This window comes from Chiroxiphia lanceolata, chromosome 1 (genome assembly GCF_009829145.1).
Source record: "Chiroxiphia lanceolata isolate bChiLan1 chromosome 1, bChiLan1.pri, whole genome shotgun sequence".
NCBI classification, from domain to species: Eukaryota; Metazoa; Chordata; class Aves; order Passeriformes; family Pipridae; genus Chiroxiphia; species Chiroxiphia lanceolata.
This window is the reverse complement of record NC_045637.1, coordinates 126711809-126731115: the sequence shown is the minus strand read 5'-3', so window position 1 is coordinate 126731115 and position 19307 is coordinate 126711809. Positions and strand designations below refer to the sequence as shown.

Here is a 19307-nt window from a genome sequence, read left to right as displayed (position 1 = left end):
CTAGAATGCTATGAGAGGCATAGTGTTCATAGTGATGTATTAGTGGTCTGAATAAGAGAAAAACTTACAAAAACTCACCTTCTGCTATATACAGGACTAATCACAAATAAAAACCCTAAAAGTTTACCTTAATCATCACCTCTGAACACTACACACACTACTCTTTGGCACTATATGTGTAGCAGCCAGTAGCAAGAGAACACAACTTTTCTATCACTGCCAGCATGAAGAGCAAACTCATATGGAAAGAGCTTTTGCATATCCCTGGGTGTCGTAACTCCTGAGGGGAAAATCAGGACATGACAAATTCTTTCTGCATGGGATAGAATAACTTTCTGTACATACAATATATCAGGTGGACATTCCTATCCAAGAAAATTATGTCATTTCTTACCTTAAATAACATCTTTCAGGATAAAACCTGAAGTACAAATCAACTGGCAAGTTTTATACGACAAAATTTCAGTGACATAATATATTCCTTATTCATTAACCCAAGTTACATAGAGCAGTTTCTGCAGCTTCATTCATTAGATAGAACACAACACAATGAGGCCTGATTCAATTTCAACCCAAAGACTTCCTATAGTGCAGACCATATTTCTAGTTTCCACTAGAAATTTAGCATAATTATGCTAAATTTAGTATTGTTTTTTCTGTCAAGATAGACCCTGAACAAAGATCGACATATTTGTGCCTGGAACCCTTTGAAAATTTTTCAGATGCATGCCTCCCAGGTACAGGATACTAAGCTGTAGAGATGACTGGATTTGTTTGGGTGTTTTTCCCTTGGTTTTTTAGGGGGTTGGGAGAGGAGAGTGTGTAGCTAGCCAAAGATGCTACATAGGTTTTGTGGACAGATAACAAAAAAAGAGATTAAAAAAAAAAAAAAAGGGATAGGTGTTGAAAAGGAACTCAAGTTCTTCTGAAATATGTTAATGGTAGGAAAACCATGAAATTCAAAGTAAACTTATGTTTACCCAGGTTACTTTTAAAAATAGGAGACTGGATAACTTTAAGCTCCAATGTTTACACAGAACTGCAAAGTATTTTAAGAGTAGAGTCTGTTTGGAAGAGTTTGTAATTTGAAGAGCAGTTTAGTAGTCCTCATACACAGTCAGTCATTACATCTCTAGAACACCATTAGAAGGAAGTGTTAACTCTGGCACTTCCATCTTGAAACCTAATCCAGAAAAACTTCAGTGCTTGCTTTAATTTAAATACATATTTGCACTGGGAAATACTTCAGAACATGCTTTTGCACCATTTGGGACAACTTAATTAACATTCTTTCTATGAATCCCGAAAAATCCCAGAATTCTCTTAAAGTATGGATCATTTAAATTTACAGCATATTGTCATATACTGTTTGGAAACAGCATGGTCTTCTTTGAAAGTATCATGTTAGTCCACAGATAAAACAATGAGCTTGGACTTGACAAGCAATGTGACAAGGTTCATTGTGTCTGAAAATAGGAAAATGTGGTTCTGTACTTAAAACATGAAATGCGACAATACTCCTCTAAGTATTATTTAATTCCTAATTAACTATCTTCTTATCTACTAAATTCTGAGTGAATAACCATTTCTGATTTATTCTAGAATAAGAGCACCTCCAAAGGGACCATAAGTGGCTTTTTTCAAATTCCAGTTTGAGCATATGCTTTGATTCACCCTAACACAAAATTTGCTAAGTCAGTATCATAGAATCACAGAATATGCTGTGTTGGAAGGGACTCTTTAGAATCAAAAATAATCGTGCTTGTGTACATCTTCACAGATTTTAATAATAATGAATTTATAGAAAAATTTATGAATTTATAGAAAAACTTCTAGAGGGCTCTCTACAGAAGACAAAATAGCATGAAGTAATTCAGCTACAGTCATTCTATCAGTCTCATAATTACTTTTAATTATTATTTTTCATAACCAAACACCAAATGTCAAATCAGAATTTCCAAAAATTAAGCTTTAGGTACTGAGTTCTATTTTGGCTCCTGTCTGCGGTTCTGGCTCTCTAAAAGCCAACTTAGATTTTGCCTTAATAACCTATTTCTAAAATTTGTTCATCTCAGTTTCCTTAAATCACTCACAGCACTACCTAGGGGTTGTAAAAATAGCACAGATTCGTGAATTTTGGTCCAACAAAAGTTGGTAGGCTCCACCTTCATCTGAAGCCAATTTTTTTGTTTTATCTTAGTTTTCACTTATTTTAATATTTTTTCCCTTTCAGGACTTTCATATTTTTTTATCCAGGAACTCTGACTCTCCTATATGTGTGCTGCTAAAATTGTAATCTTAGCTCAAAGCTAGAGTAATATACTTATCTTGTCACTCACTCTTTTTCTTTGCATCTCTTCAATCTGCTTTCATCATCTCTAGTAAAATTTCAGTAATTTCTCAAACTCTTTAAGCTTAGCAAGTACTGAGGTGCCTCTACTCATTAAAGAACTCAGACATATACTTAGTATATAAACCATCTTCCCATCCTCCTCTCATAAACATCTAAAATCTTCACTGTTCCCTTCCATTCATTTTGACTGCTACAATATACAAGCTCTTAAACAATATACAGCCATATGCTTTCTTCCAAAGAAGTCACGTCTCTAATGATTGCCAAGGTCTTTATTTTGATACAGGTGAGGATGCTGGAGTCTGTCCCACCTCTGCAGTGAATTTCAAACAAATATCATATTAAAAGTAGAAATGGCCCTCTATTTAAAAAAAAAAAAAATCCACACAAAATAACCCCCTCCAAAAAAACCAACAAGCAAAAGCAAAACCAACAACAAAGAAACAACAGTTAACAAAGCATCTTAAAGCTATTCCATATGTCTTCATGAATGAAAGCATCTATTACTGGTCCAGTTAATTCTAGGAAATACATTCTTCAAAACAAACTCATTATCACTATCATGACTGCTACAATTAATTTGAGTATCTCAATAACAGAATCACAGAATTGTTAGGGTGGAAGGGATCTCTGGAGATCATCTAGTCTAACCCCCCTGCCAAGGCAGGGTCACCTGCAATAACACAAATTATTTGTAACTTTTCATGTTTAAAATAAAATCAAGAATTTGTATTTTCAGAAAATGACTATATTGGAATTTAATCACAAGTTCTTTTCTACATATTCTGTACTGGTTTTAATAAAATTATGATCTACACAAAATCTGACAGTTCCAAAGACAACTTAAACAATCAGTAATGTTCTCAAAAAGGCATTCAATTTTGCAATGCAGACAACAAAACTATCGAGTGACACTCCATAGCATTCACTAAAAATCTTCCAGAGCCACACAAAAAGCAATGTATTTTTAGGGCTTAAAAACACAATGAAAACATATGCAATTATGAGCACATTTTAAATTTTTGCTTCTTTTAATTGGCAAAAAACAACAGAGAGGAATGCAATCCAGAGCCCTTCAACCCCAACTAATGGCAGAAGGAGGGAGGCCTTCTGACACTATCAGGCAGCCCTAAGCCCACTCTTTTTCAAACAGATGTGTCCGATTCTTGATTTGAGCCACACAGAGCAATCCATTTTCTGTCCTCAAGAGGAACAAGGAAGGCAGCTTTGGCTCTTCTTTCTTTAAAAACCCAGGAGAGGTAGAACAGCATAAGCAGTAACACTAATAGCAAAGTATATTTTTTCAGTGGATGAACTAGACAAGCAGCTTTCCCCTTTTCTTTTTAGGCATATGAAGCTTTTCTGGGCTGAGGGGACCTACCATGGGCTACTGGTTTATTGAGTTTAAATCCTCTAAAAGTGAAGTAGGATCATCCTTTCTCTCATAAGTATTTTTTTTTTCAGATTGTCTGATGAGTCATGAATTGTCACCATTTGAATTACACTTTCCAGCTCTTCTATGGAAACAGAAAGACTAAAAATACATGCTTTTAATGGGAGCTGAGATTCTGCTACAGTCACATGGCTCCCCAATTAGTCCATTCTCCCTTCGTTTTGTTTCTTCAAGGCTTGGTGAACTGTAATTCTCTGTTTGTGACATCAGGCTCATTTCCACAGCAACCAATTGAATTATCCCCCAAATAAGAATAAGCAACAGGAACAGATGAACTCTTAAGAAACAAAAGCTTCTTACTATTTACATGCAAATGTCCATAGAAACAACCAAACAATAACTGAAATGAAACATGGAAGACACATAGAAACACAGGAAATATAACAAAGGCATAATCAATGTTTATACATTTTACAGTGTATAAATACACATTCAGTAATTTGATGATCATATGTCAGATTTTTAATAGCCACAATATATGTTCAACACCAGTAACAGCCGATGGTGCAATACCAGGTGTTAATGACTTGTATCTGTGCAGCTTCAATTTTAGAAAGAAATCATTATTTTTGACCTAGGAAACAGAAAGTAAGGTAAGATGACACCACTTGCCTTTCAGAATTCAAAGACCAGCTACTGCACACCATGAATTCCTCAGCCACAGAAACTTGAGAACATGTCTCTTATGAGAAAAGGCTGAGGGAGCTGGGCCTGTTCAGCCTCAAGATGACTGACAGGGAACATCATCAGTGTCTATAAGTATCTAAAGTGAAGGCATCAAGAGGATGAAGCCAGGCTCTTCTCGGTGGTACCAAGCAATAGGACAAGAGGCAATGGGCAGAAACTGGTGCATCTAACTAGGAAGTTCCACCTAAATGTGAGGAAGAGCTTCTTTACTGTGCAGGTGACCACACACGGAAACAGATTGCCCAGAGAGGTTGTGGTGTTGCCCTCACTGAAGATATTCAAGAACCAACTGAACACAATTCCAGGCAATGTGCTCTGGGATGACACTGCTTGAGCAGGGAGGTTGGACAAATGACCCACCACAGTCCCTCCCAACCGTACCCATTCTCTGATTCTCTGAACTAGTGTTTCTATTTTGGACTTTATAAGAACTCTTTATAAAATTTCCTTCTTGAAATGTTTTCCTTGAAAATGAAAATTCATAGTAATTAACTTTTCTAATAGAGACTTTATCATAATTTCCTTCTATTATGGATCTATCTACATGTATAAGAGTTAACACAAGCCCTGATACTATCGGCAGTGCTAGAGCTCTGACTAACTTAATCTTTCTCAGGCACAAAAACACCCACTATGCCCTCAGCAGAAACACTGAAAACTTAGTAACATAATTTAGAAAATAATAATATGAAAATAAGGGTCTATCATTATCCAGTCTCAACACAACCAATTCAACATCCGTACTGTATTGAACTACCGTGTTTCATTGCTCAGCAAGACTGAGCAAATCTTAGAGTCTTCTCCAGTGATTGCCACCTCTTCCACATTGTCCCAGATGAAGCAGATGTACAAGATGCTTGCAGGTAAATTGTCATCTTGTAGTAAGGCCACCAAATGCTCTTGATGACGAGACAGTATCCTCTTCATCACACAGCATGCATTTCCAGTGCCTCTATATGTTCAAATGATGGGTTTGTAATAACAGCCTTTCTTAACAGTATTTTCTCTCTGGATTCTGGGATCAATGCAATTTGGTACTACTGAACAGGTTGAATCAATTTTTTTTTCCTTTTTCAGTTCCTCTAACGTTTCTTTCATACGAGATCTAAATAGGTAGAAAACTTTGACACTTCCACTAGCTTTCCTAAAATGGACAAATAAAGTGTGTTAGCACAAGTGACACCATTTGCTTTATAATACTTTTGTTACCTCTAAGTAAAAGTTACAATTTTCTGAGCCATCATATTTTTGACCCTGGCAACCAAATATTCAGGAACCAGAGGCAGCTCTTTAGGACAGAAATTGAAGCTAAAAAACAGCTAGTGCTTCATTGAACTGATCTGACCCTGGACCAATTTGTCAACATCTTCAAAAATTTTGAATTACAACTTTACTCTAAGGGCCTACTGCATTCTCTGCTTTTACTAGATAGACTAAGTCTCTTCATGTTATTATATATGACCTCTTGTTAGCAGTCTCCAGTCAACAGCACAAAGCAGCAACAGTAGTCTTGCATTTTGCTGGCTATAACCCCTTTAAATCAGAACTCCTTAACAAGTCAGATATTTCTGAAAGAAACTTCTGTTCTGCAGAGGAATAGAGTCTTTTCCAAGCTTTACAATTCTATGATTCTGAGGGATCTAATAAACAGCAGGTATGTCCCAATTCTGCTAGCTGATAGTAGCAAACAAATATAAATTCACTATTTTCTGCTCTTAAAACTTGTCTCCCTGTAGCTGACCTATGGAGTTTCTTGCAGCCAGAACACAGGAGAGGATCCCTGTAATTAACTAAGACATGAACATAATAGCGTAATAAGATAAATAAGATACTCCAAAAGTCACTTTGTGACTTTACTTTTTGCCATTACTATGTACAATTCAAATACAGTTCTGTGAAACTCAATAGTTCCTAAAAGAATGCATCGAATTAGAATATACAGTAGCCTGAGAGGAACAAAAAGTACTTTATTGCATGACGAAGGCAAATGTATTTAAGTAACTCAGGAATAACTTCATAGACCCTTTAACCAAACCAAGGAGTTCAGAACTCTCTTCTACATCATTCCTTTCCCTAAATAGTTCATTATATCTTCAACAAGTTGGATGCCCTTTTTCAGTATAAGCATGGAAGCAGGAAACAAGTTCTGCGTACACAAGTATCCCACCTGACTGACGTAAAAGGTTCCTCCTTACTCACAGTTGTGGACAGTCAACATGATACTGTTCACCCTTGACGGGTTAGCTAAAGAATTGACTCACTTCTGTTTGGGTAAAAAGGCAACTGCTAGTCACTGAAAGGCACATATCAAGGCAGAAACACTAAGCATTTTACCTCATTAGAAAGCCCACCACAGAGCTCCAGATCATACTGTATTACTGTGTGTTTATCAGCTTTTTTCCTTCAGAAATGCTCAGCTCATCACCCTATCTTACATTCTCTTCAAGACCTAACACAGAAACCCTCATTAAAGAAAGGAAAGAAATCCACTAATACTTCTGCAGCTGATATTGGTGCCCAGCTCTCAATCTCCCACAAGTTCATCTATGATATGATCTTCAGAGGCCAAGTCTCAACTATGACTGGTTAAATGAATAACAAATTCACAGCTTTGTGTCTTTTCTATCCTGGATTTCAGTCTAACACAAGTCAAAGTTGGCTCAAATATCCTCATTAGTGCAGACTGTATGTAACATCCTTCCTTTTGACCAAGTAAATCTGACTAGAACCTAAATATATCACATATAATGTTTCTATCCCATTTTCTCTAAATTGGTGCAACACAGGAATGTGCACAAGGGATTTAAAGTCACATATCTGAAGAAAAAATGTACAGTGTTATATCAATAAGCATAGTTCATAGTCCACCTCTCAGGATTCAGACTCCATGAATTATCAACTGGTCTGTTTTTCTGGCCACTCCATCCCCATTTTGCATGCAAAGAGTCGCTCTCTCACTAGACCCAGTATCCTTCTCCATTAAGTTCACCCAAGTGCATGGGATATTGCACAGGCAGACTCCACCTTTCAGCCAGTCTGACAGATTCTGACAAAACTTTTTGAGAACCTAATTTCCTCCACCTTTACTAACAGGAGCAGAAACACCATAATCCTAAAATCCAATACTTAGGATAAAATTATTCTCAGTAATCACCATCAATTTTCTCTCTCCACTTTCCATACACTCAAAAATAGCTGGTTTTGGCAATCTGTATTTGATGAGGTCCATTCCCTCATTAAAATTAGCACAATTCCATGTGGCACTAGAAGCCTGGGACACTCTGAGAGATTGTGTAATGGTCCATAGCTGCTGCTGACCCACTGCCACATTTATGAAGTTCCCCCCAGGTTATCATTTATATCCCTTGTAAAAGAAAATATTTTCCATCTGTGAGGACCACAGAATCAAACCAGTCAAGAGTCTCTGGCAACCTCATTTTGAACCAAAACTTCTGCTGACCTTCCCATTTTTCTTCAGTGATCTTTTCACAACTTCCTCTTTCCTATTCCCCTGTAAAATTGCTACACTGTTTAGTTCTTGCAGTAGCTATTGATACTACATCAAAAGACACTGCAGCTGCTGATGCTGTTTCTGTTCTCACAGTCACTTCAGTAGCACTCAGCATCTATTTCTATCTTCAGGCTGTGACAGTCTGCCCAAGTCCTCCTCCACTGGCCTGGGAAAAAATCATTGCCAAAAGTTTTGCAAAAAGGTTTTTTCAGGCTTTTTCCTCAGGGCACATTTTGTTGACAAACTCAAAAGGACAACAAAAAACCAAGCTATTTCCCCAGAGTGCACATGCTGCCAGATCTCAGAGGTCTTTTTCCCCGCCTACTGAGGGAACGGCAGAGCTTCTTTTTTTTTTTTTAATGCCTAGCTGACTCATTAAATAGTCTTGATTTAACTGTTTCCAATCTCTTCAATATTTCCTCACTTGTTTTTGGAGCAGGATCCTTTAAATTTCCCTTAACATATAATTTGGACTCCAACAGCCATAAAACTTCATTTAATAAAAAGGAGATACAAAATTCATTTAATAAAAGGGATTAAAAAAAAAACCTGTCCAAACTAATCCAATTTACCATACAGATAATAATCACAATGAAACTATTTATATTATTTCTCTCTAATGCCCTTACAATTCAGGCTCCTGTAGGAAGTAGTACAGAACAACATATCACAGAATCACAGAACCATTAAGGTTGGAAAAGTTCTCCAACATCGAGTCCCCCCTTTGACTGATCATCACCTTGTCAACTAGACCATGGCACTAAGTGCCACATCTAATCATTCCTTGAATACCTCCAGGAATGGTGATTCCACTACGTCCTTGGGCAGCCTGTTCCAATGTTTAACAACTCTTTCTATGAAGAAAATCTGTACCAACCTGAACCTCCCCTGGTACAGCTTGAGGCCATGTCCTCTCTTCCTGTTGCTGCCTGCCTGGAAGAAGAGACCAACCTCCACCTGGCTACAACCTCCTTTCAGGAAGTTGTAGAGAGCACTAATGTTACCCCGAGCCTCCTCTTCTCCAGGCTAAACAACCCCGGAACCCTGAGCCGCTTCTCATAAGATTTATATATACTAGTATTATATAATTTAGAAGAAATTGTCTCTGCCTGAAGAGTCCTGTACATACCTTACCCTATGCCATGACATTTCTATGCATAAAAATCCCTACATCTTTTCACCTTTCTTTCCCACAGCTAGCACTGATCATGAAATCTAAAGGAGAAAAAAAAAATATGAATTTTCTTCTCTTGAGTGCATATATTTTCCTAGAATCTTCAGCATTTGGTGTGGGCTACATTATTGTTGTTGTCATTATTATCACTATTCTGTAATAAGTAGACCAGTTATCTCAGTTGTTCTACTTTTCACAAATTCTTCTGAGGCAATTTAAAACTAAGCAAAGATCTAATGCAAAATCTTTTTTACTATTTCCTCTTTGAAACAAGAGGAGAGAGGAGATTTTTAATTTGACTGGCAAGAAGGGCACAGAGGAACTGTCTTTGGAAATAATTTTTCTTCCAAAACCACACATATGCATATTAACTGCAAAGAGCCAAGTATTAGGTAATATGCTCTTTGAACTGTAGAAATACTTTAATTTTAAGTAATATTTAAACTGTTCCAAAAATTCACTGAAGTCCCCAATTATTTAAGTATGGCAGGCAAAAGAAGAAAGGGCTTAAATTTGAAGTATAAAATTGCCTTGAATTGAGCTCAAAAATAATTCTGTAAGACAAAATACAGATATTTCTTGGATTAATTTACTGAAAGATATTCATTTACTGTGAAGTTCTGAGTGTTGCTTAGAGGGAAATACTGTGCGAGTAGGAACAGTGATGGAGAACTGATTCTCCTTTGCTGTTGAGTTATATTTATGGAAATTGAGAAAAGCTGGTATGTATTTCAAGCAAGAAATTTTATATTCAGGGTTTGTGTTCACCAAACAATATAGCTGGATAAAGCAGCAAACCATACTATAAATATGTGAAGAAGAAAAAAGGCAAAAAAGATGTGGTAGGAACTTCTCAAAGTGATACCAAGGACAGTACCTGCACACAGAGCTAGGGAGTGGGCCTTGTTTAACTGTACTTGCCAGAGTAGAGAGGCTATCATCAAGCTCAGAGAAGATTAATTAAAAGCAGAACTACTCTGAACTAGAGCCAAGTGTCTTTCAGTCAGAAAGTGGAAAGTACACGTCCCTCTCAGAGCACTGGAATCCACATGAGTTCATTAATGGGCTTATACAGTGAAAGATCCACAGCCCTACTCTGGTGACTAAAAAAACTGAATTCAGATCTCTAAGTCCAAGACAGATACATAATGTCCACACTCAATCAGCTACAGTTGTGCCCATATAACTCAACTCTGGATGTACTTTTAGCTTATTATCTGCGCAGTCTGTACCCTAATATAGTTGAAAATTTCTTTAAACGATTGAAGTCAATTGATGCTGAAGAGAAGTAGCTCATCTAGGTGCCTCATGAGTTCTGTTTCAACGTAAAGACGAGTCACCTGTCTCTTAGAAGCTGGGTGGACCCATTCCTCTGTTCTCAGAAACTGTAACACTTGCAGGTGTGACTGATTTCAGCAAAACCTGGCAACAAGTCTTCTTCATAAAATCAGTAGAAGTGAGACAGGATTGCTTCTAGATAGGGGAAAGATCAAGGATATGCTTTCAAACTGAGATTTAACCTCAAAACCCTCAAACCTAAATCCCTCACTCCTACAAGTATGCCCTGTCTGCTATGCAGGAGAACAGTCTGCGTTATCACCTATACGGAATCCAAACTAAAGCTTTCAGATCTGTAAGGTGGTGGGTGCTTATGCCCAGGGCAGAAGCTGGGGCTGTCACATAAGCAAAAGTCTATCTTGCTCTGTAGCCAGCTTAGGTTGAGGGGATTCAGCTTCCGAAGGGAACTGTGACTATCAGCCATTAAGAGTATAATCCAAGGCACTGACATCCAAGGTAGACAAGTTTTGGTAGACTATACTCTTTGTTCCAGTACTCACATTAGGCCTGATTCAAATTAAAATACAGTTTATAAACATTGTATTTTTAAATTCAAGACAGTGTATCTGTTCAAAATTTCCATAGTTAAAATAATGCAATATAGGTAAGATTTACAAAGCAAAGTCTCTACACCAGAGCAAATGACACTCCTGCATATCAGCAGGTGAGTGGAAGACAAACCACTTTACTATGAATTCACTACTTATTCCAAAGTCCTTTGGTGAAACCTACTCCTTAGCATGAGGCAAGGCTGGAGACTCATCACTACGACTTGTTGGTGGGCAACTGCCACAAAGTCAAATCTCCCTACAGTGTAATCTTCTGACACACGGATCAGCCCTCCATCCTGAAGGAGATCCACTGGTACTTCAAATCCCATGCTGGAGAGAAATGAGCAATGCCTTTTTTTAAGAAATTGTCTGAGAGCTTTTGTTGTTTGGGGATTTTTTATTATTTTTATTTTCTTAAGTAAATCAAACTCTATCAAGCCACCAATCGAAATACAGTGCTTTTTCTGTTCACTATCTCGATATGTTCAACAAAGACAATGAAATATCAAAGAAATTCTAAATTCAAACTTCACGAAATTCCCCATAATCTACTTATTATTTAAGAATGAGTGAAGATATCTACTGTCACATTGTGTATCTCTCCATGTTACATTAAAATGTATCAAATTCAAATATATGAAACACAATTAAATATTTATTTTTTAAAATTGCATTTTAAAGTCTTAAGTCATACATTTAAAGACATTGTAGTCATTTAGCTAAATTAAATTGGACAGTAGAGAAATTCAAAATAAGGTCTATACCTAGGTTTTATTCCCTTGGCATTTTACATGAAAATTTATATACGATTAAAAATTTTTTTTCTAACTGCCTCAGAAATTGAACTGTTTATACACATCTTTGTGTCACATTTTCAAACAACTAACACCCTTTTATTACAGAACAGCAGAGGAATTATGAAAGACAACATATCTTTATTTACACACACAAACCTGAACACAAATTCAGGCAATTTCCCCAAATACTTTATCCTGGTATCAACAGCTCTACTAAAGCAATGTCCCTGAACTATAATGTGTGCAAGAAGTCTTGGAGGAGCAAAGGGAAGCAGAATGGAAAGGAATATCTTAAATGCCTTTATTCTCCACATGGAAGAGAACAAATATTTTGGCAAACACAGCACCGGAGGCTTAAACTATAAGAATGCATGGAAATAAAAAAAACCCACATAACTATTCTATGTCTATTATGAATCTTCTAATTCTGGTATTAAAAAAAAATATCGAAGAATAATTTTAAAATATTTTCCCAGGAAATATTTTCAGAAGTAATTAAAAAAAAAAACAAACCTGCTCCATTATAGTTACTATTTTTTGGTGATGTAATTTAAAACAAACAAGCTTATTCATATAAAAAATGTGAAATGCAAAGTGTTCTTTGCAATGGTCTCTGAAAGCAGTGGATCATCGGCACAAAATTCGGATGTATTCTTTCTAAAATCCATGTAATTGGACTTTTTTTCCCTTTATTTATTGTTTCTGTATCACGCACAAATAAAAGAACTACTAAAAAGCATGGATATTTTCATTTCTCAGACTCATACCAGATTCTTAAGACCTTCTGTCAAACAGAAGGTCCTAAGTGATTAAATACAATGTTTTATATTTCACTATGAAATGAGAAACGAAATAGCTCTTTGCCCAGTAACATCATTAAGGATTTAAAGCAGTATATGATACAAATTTTCTTCAAATCTATAGCTTATCCTTTAAGATGAGAATGTGACATGGGGAGGAAACTCTTTAAGAAATAGAATACTTCAAACTGCACAACTGCTGTAGAAAACTGTGAGACTCAAATATAGTTGTTCAAGAAAGCATAATTTAAATATTTCTACCTGATTTCTTTTGTTGTTGTTGTTAAATGACATTGCATTATATAAATTATAATTCATGGTTTAACTTGATAACAAGAAAATATTATGAATCTCAATCACATTCCAGTGGAATGTACTATCCAATAATAATCCCATTATTAATTCTAATAATCATTTGATGATTATTCTGTTAGATGACTACACTGAAATACTATTAAGTATATGCTGTGATGTCATAGGCACAAAAAACCCAAACACTATCACCCATATTCATTTTACCTTATAAGCATATGTTTCCCTTAGTAATAAATCAATAACATTCATGAATCATATGAGATGTCCTCTGTTTTTAAAAATAGAAATTTAGATTACTTGTCATACAGGAGAACTGCCTAAATGTTCTTCAACTTTTTCCGTTCATTTCTTATCAGGCTTCTGAACCATCTCCTAAATCTCTCCTTCATGTTCAGTATCAGCTCTCCAAGCACATAATTCTGAGCCATTTAAGTTGCTCAAGAAACTGAAAGGAAGTTTTGCCTGAGCAATAACTAAAGAACAGGATCTTCAGCTTAGAGAGATTTTTGTTTCTTGCAACCTGCACATTGCCCATAGCATTTATCATCTTCATATTGGACACCTAGATGTGTTTCTCCTGGAATCTCCATGCTTCCTCTATGATTGAGCAAATCTTCTTTTCAACTACAAACCCCACTCTAGTGGCCTACAAATTATTATGGCAAATTGAGGCAAATTAAGGCAAAGCCTTAAAAGTATGTTCTCCAAATACAGTCGCATAACCCATAGTCTACATGGTATCATACTGGAAAAACATTGTGCAGAAAAAATGTTACAGATTCCAACAGACTTTGTTCTTTCCTTCTAAAGAACATACCTTTTGGATTAAAAAAATAAATATAAACCATAATTTAACCTCTTACTTGACAGTGAATAATATCAATAATATAACAATTTTATATTCTGCATTCAAAATATTCCTTATTTTTAATTAGCCATGAATCAAAATATTTTAAAAATTACTTACATTCTGCATATTTTTGAAGTTGAGAGAATTCTCCAGGGCTAAGGTTAACCCACTTCTCCTGGCTCGTCATATCGGCAGTAAAGGTCCTCGATATATATATCAGTAGAATATTCCCTTTGACCCAGGTGATATAAACTCCATAAAGACTTTTAGCTTCAGTTCACAGTGTTTGGGGTGTGCAGAGATGGCATCAGTCTATGTGGATGAAGATTTTGGTGCTACGGACTGTTCCAAATGCGTTGGTTCGGTGGCACGTTACAACACTGTTAAAAGATCAAATATTAGAACAATAAATACCAGTTTTCCTATGGGAATAATTGTCACTGATAAATACTTTCTGATACACAGTTTTGCTCAAAATCCTTCCATATGGTATTTGTCCATAAACAGTTTTACATGTATTTCCAAATTTTATTTATTTTTTAATTGCAAATGCTAATGTGCAGCATTGATAATCAAAAATTATCACTTGTTTCTGATGAAATGCATCTGGACACATTGTGTGGGGACGTTTCTGATTTAGTAAAACCACTGCAATAGCAGATACTATCTATCAGTAAACTTACAGTTCGTTTTGATTTTAAAATTGGATTGCTATAACTGGGTTTGTACCCCATTATGTTGTGTTACAGCACTGTGTGGCCTTGTCAGAAATGCTCTGAAGCTTCTCTCTATGAAATGAAAAAGATTCTGCATTTTGGTGAGAAGTTCACACGAGAGCTATACAATTAACTATTCTACTAAAATAGTAGGGGTTTGATTTCTAGAACATCACAACATTGCTGGTCACTAGTGAAAAATCTAGTATAACTGCTTGTACCATCACAAATCACCTCAGGAAAAAAAAAAAAGATCAAACTGTGGGTGTCTTCTCATCCCCCTTTCATGCAGTTTCTACCTCTGTAGGACAGACCTTACAAAAACAATGCATTAGCAACACCACTCCTGGAACAATAGGTAGGCTACTTTTCATCTAATTTTAGCCATTTGAAAGTCAGATACATCATTTGAGATTGTCATCTCAGGCACTCCCTTTAATCATCAGAAAGAGACAGGTGGCCCAGACAGCAATTAATCCCTCCAGTTTCAACATAATCTTGAAATGTGATGAATTGCCTTCCTGTGGTATTTATCTTTTATTGATTACAGAGGTTGCCTAAAAGACAAGTTTAGACTAGAAAGCTAATTTTAGACTGTAAGTGGAACCTCTTCATATGCCTAGCAATGTATCAATCATAAGGGTCAAATTACAAAAAGAGCAAAGAAAAAATTCAGATCAGAAGAGACTAACACAGTAATGGAAAGAGTGCTAAGGAGGAAGATGTTGGTAGCTAAAGAAGAATAGAAAAAGCACAAAGATGTCATAAAGAGGCAGAAAGAAAAAAAGCTAGGAACAGAAATATATAACACCCCCTCCCCCCAGAATAACCTAACCAGACAAGACATTTTTCATTTATTTTTTCTGTCTGACATATATAAGTATCATTCCTGGACAAAGAAATTCACACAGGAAGATGCCTTAGTCCCAGAGCATGCTTTCATTGCTCTCAGGCCTTTCCTGATGAATGATTTGAATGCATGGACTACACTATGAGCAACTAAGGCTAACTATATACAATAACAATTGCTTTGTTTTTTAAAAATTTGTACCACAAGAGATTCCTATGCTCTTCATCTCCTCAAAGTAGAATAAATGATATGTTGGAAGACATGGAAACACTGATTGAACAAATAACAAAAACTAACAGGAGCGTGGAGATTGGGATGAAAAAAGCAACATTAATGGGGATAACGTTGGCCAAGTGCAAGGCACATCAGCCCTCAAACATCAGTGAATCAACATCAGTACCAGAAAAAGGTCAGCAACTACAAAAGCCAAAAGTGATATTCAGTAAGAAAAGCTATCATTCTGTATTGTGAACCTCAATCCTCATATTCATAGCAAGAAAAAATAACTATGGTCAACGGGGCCATTTTAATCAAATTAGAGATGTTTCACTTCTGACAATTGATTAGATTGTATTGAAGACAGTTTTATTTCTTCAAATAGGTATATTTTTCTTATATTCTTGACAACTGATTAGATTTTACTGAATTCTTTTTTATATTTGCATGATTAATATATCCAAAATTTTCTACCACAATTTCATCCAGTTTTACTATTTGTTTCCTTAACTACATTAGCTTCATTATCTGCAACAGCTAGGCTCTACTGCCTAAAACTACGGTTGCAAGAAAAGGTATGTGACCTGAATGAGATGACAGCAAAAAACGTAATATGGGCATGGCAGCTCACAGGAAAGATGTAGTTTGTGTGTAAGACAGCAGTTATCATGGAATAGACGACAGAATTTAAGGTTACATTTTTATGTTGGAAAACTCTAAATGCATTTTCTGTCCTTTCAAAGGGAAGGTTGTGGGGGATGTAGTGGAGCTAATTTGCCAGGTGTATTTGAGAACAGGAATGGGGAGGTAGGCAGTTCTCTGGGGATAGCTAGCTGGTCTTTGGCCTCCAGCCAGGTCCTGTACACCACCTCAGTGTGTGTGATGCAGGAATATACAGAAACATAATGGGGAAGATCTTGGCAAAAGGAACTCTATAGGGGCTTCCTTTTTTCAGTTTCCTGTTAAGTTCTGCTGAAGCTGAGTCCTAAATAAGGAAAAATCCCTGCATCCTTTAGTTTTTCACAATTAAACTTTTTACAGAGACATCTTCCCATTTTATATAGATAATATTGTAGTTATAAGAAATCAAGAACAGTATATATAGGTGCTGAGGACAAAAGCCATCAATGCCTATTTGTGTTACATGATTTTTACCATTTGTTAAGGTAAACGATGGAAGACCACCTATATACTATATAAATACCCTAACTTCTGTACAAAAAAATATTAATTTATATAACTTTTTGCAGTAGTGTTTAACATAAATGCATTCCTTTACACTTTATTTTATTGCTCTTTAAGTACTCCGGGAAGGTCATGCAGTGAGAAACCTATACATAAGTACATGAAGAGGAAAGCAGTAACAGGGATGATACCATCACATAGAAAAAACAGAATGTTTAACTACAACAATAATCAAATGTGCTTGCTGGCAGGCAAAATAAAGATCAGCAGCTCTAAACAGACACACACAGTGATCTGACATGTTCATGCAGAGATAAATTACTCTGAAGAACACAATACAGCACACAGCTAAATACATAGGATGTCAGGTAGGGAGCTTTTCAGCAATCCTCTAAGAGTTTGACCTATTCTGGAAAACTCAGATCTATGCATACATTTTGCTAGTATACCCTTAGGCAAGATTCACAGCCCTCTCAACCAGACACAAAGCAGACCTTATAAATAAGAGAAATCAGAAACACTGCATTAATAAACTATTCATTTTATCACAAAAAGAAAAAAAAAATCTTCCTCCTCTATCTACTGACTATAATAAGTCTTAGAATTCTAGTCTCCTTTTTATAATGTTTTCCTTTCAGGATTTGAGAGTTTATTAAGTGTTCTGTCAGGATTCCTACCAGGCCATATACCCAAACTAGGAAGCAAAGCTTTGTTAAAAAACTATACAAATCAAATTATTTAGCACTCAGCCAACAATGCTAGCAAACAGATTTCCTGGAATTCCCCATGCCACTGAAATCCTCAGCTGCTCTGCAGAAGCCAGGCTGAGGAGAGAAGAGAAAGAATCATGCAGTGGAGAAAAAAATATAGAGGCACATCCCCTAAATGCCAACCTAACCATTCAAATCATCTTATTCCACCTCAGTACAGTCCTCACTGCAAGAAAAGAGGAGTTTTTAGAGACTATGGAGAAAAACAAAAATTACATCAGTCCCACGAAACCGATCAACACCAGCAGTTTCAGCTTCAAACTCTGGCCCATGGAAACATATCCAGCTTCTCAGTCAACCCAACCCCCTCTGTTTCCTCCTGAAAGGCAGGAGAGCTTCTTCTGAGGTCCATCCTCACTGCTGCGGATATAGCAAGTTTTCTTCCAGGGAAACTACAGCTTTCCACAACAGGCCTGATAAGTGATTTTTGCTGAAACAATAGGAATAAATAACACAGAATATTTTATACCTTAATTAGTATGGAGGCTGAAGCAATTATGCCTTTCAAGAACTTTGTTAGCTAGATCCTGTGATTTCAGCATGGGTGACATCACACATTTTCCAAAGGAGAATTTTTACACGTCAGATAACACATGCTTCCACATGTGCCTGAAACACTTTTCTCTGTTGTCCCCACAAAAACATGCTAGTAATCTCTAATTTCTTGGAAATGCAGGCATTATGTACAGATATACAAGACATATGTAGGTGTTCCTGCAATTCATTTTATACTTTGTAGAGAACAATGTCTGTAATGACAGAAATATTCAAAATTCGCATAGTTGAAAGTTTAGTAATGAAGAGTTTGATGGGTAAGAAATCTAATGTATCTGCTAATCACCATTCTGGTTTTTTTACTCTCAAATACAGAAGTAGTGTAATTAATTATAATCGCTGTTAGATTAATGGCATGGTTTAAAAAAATGAGGGCCCATAACAAAACAACACTGCTTTTTCCTATATGATTTGTGTATTTTACATAACAATTCCCTTGTTTTGCACCATATTTAGCATATAGTACAATTTTTTTCAATTTAGCAAAAGATGTTTACTGATGTAAATTAACATAATTCTGAAATATAAACTATAAACATTGATACACTGAGATCAGTGACAATTTGCTTATCAAGTTGAAAGTCTCTCCCTTTAAAGGAGTGACCAGCACAACTCAAAAGCACACTTATTTTCCTGACTACTCCCAGGTGTACTAGTCTGGGACATGTAAAAATAGCTATTTAAATTTTAATACAAAGATATGGACTGTATTCCTCAGAGAAGCAATTATTCAAATTCACTTCCTTGAATTATTTATATGGAATATATCAGTAAACACTGGGAACACATGCAACACAAACACCATCGTGGCATGATAAGCAAAATACTTGAATCTGAGAAAATATTTCACTAATGCTGCATCTTATGACAGTGAAAAATATTAGCAACAAAAGCTGAGCTTCGATAAAAACTGCTCAGAATGCAAGACAGCAACATCACTGAATATAGTTACTTACATTTAAAATACAGGCATACATTTTTGATTGTAATTTTTGCTTTACTCTGTTATGGTTTAGCCCCAGCTGGCAAGCAAGTAGCACGCAGTCACTCACCCACTTACCCCGTGCCCCAGTGGGATGGGCTGGAGAATTCAGGAAAGAAAAAAAAAAAAAATGGTAAACCTCATGGATTAAGATACAACCAGTTTAATAACTGAAACAAAGTTGTTAAGAACAATAATGATAAT

The 19307-nt window shown here is 36.0% G+C and overlaps 1 protein-coding gene across 1 annotated transcript in view; it reads right to left on the bottom strand.

Moving 5' to 3' along the window:
• The window catches only part of DGKB (diacylglycerol kinase beta), a 310728-nt gene extending 291632 nt beyond the window's left edge, over positions 1 to 19096 (bottom strand). Inside the window, 2 exon segments of the mRNA XM_032699151.1 lie at positions 13947 to 14209; positions 19078 to 19096. Of these exon segments, the coding sequence (XP_032555042.1) occupies positions 13947 to 14016 (70 nt within the window). The 5' untranslated portion in view covers positions 14017 to 14209; positions 19078 to 19096.
• Between the last annotated feature and the right edge of the window lie 211 nt (positions 19097 to 19307).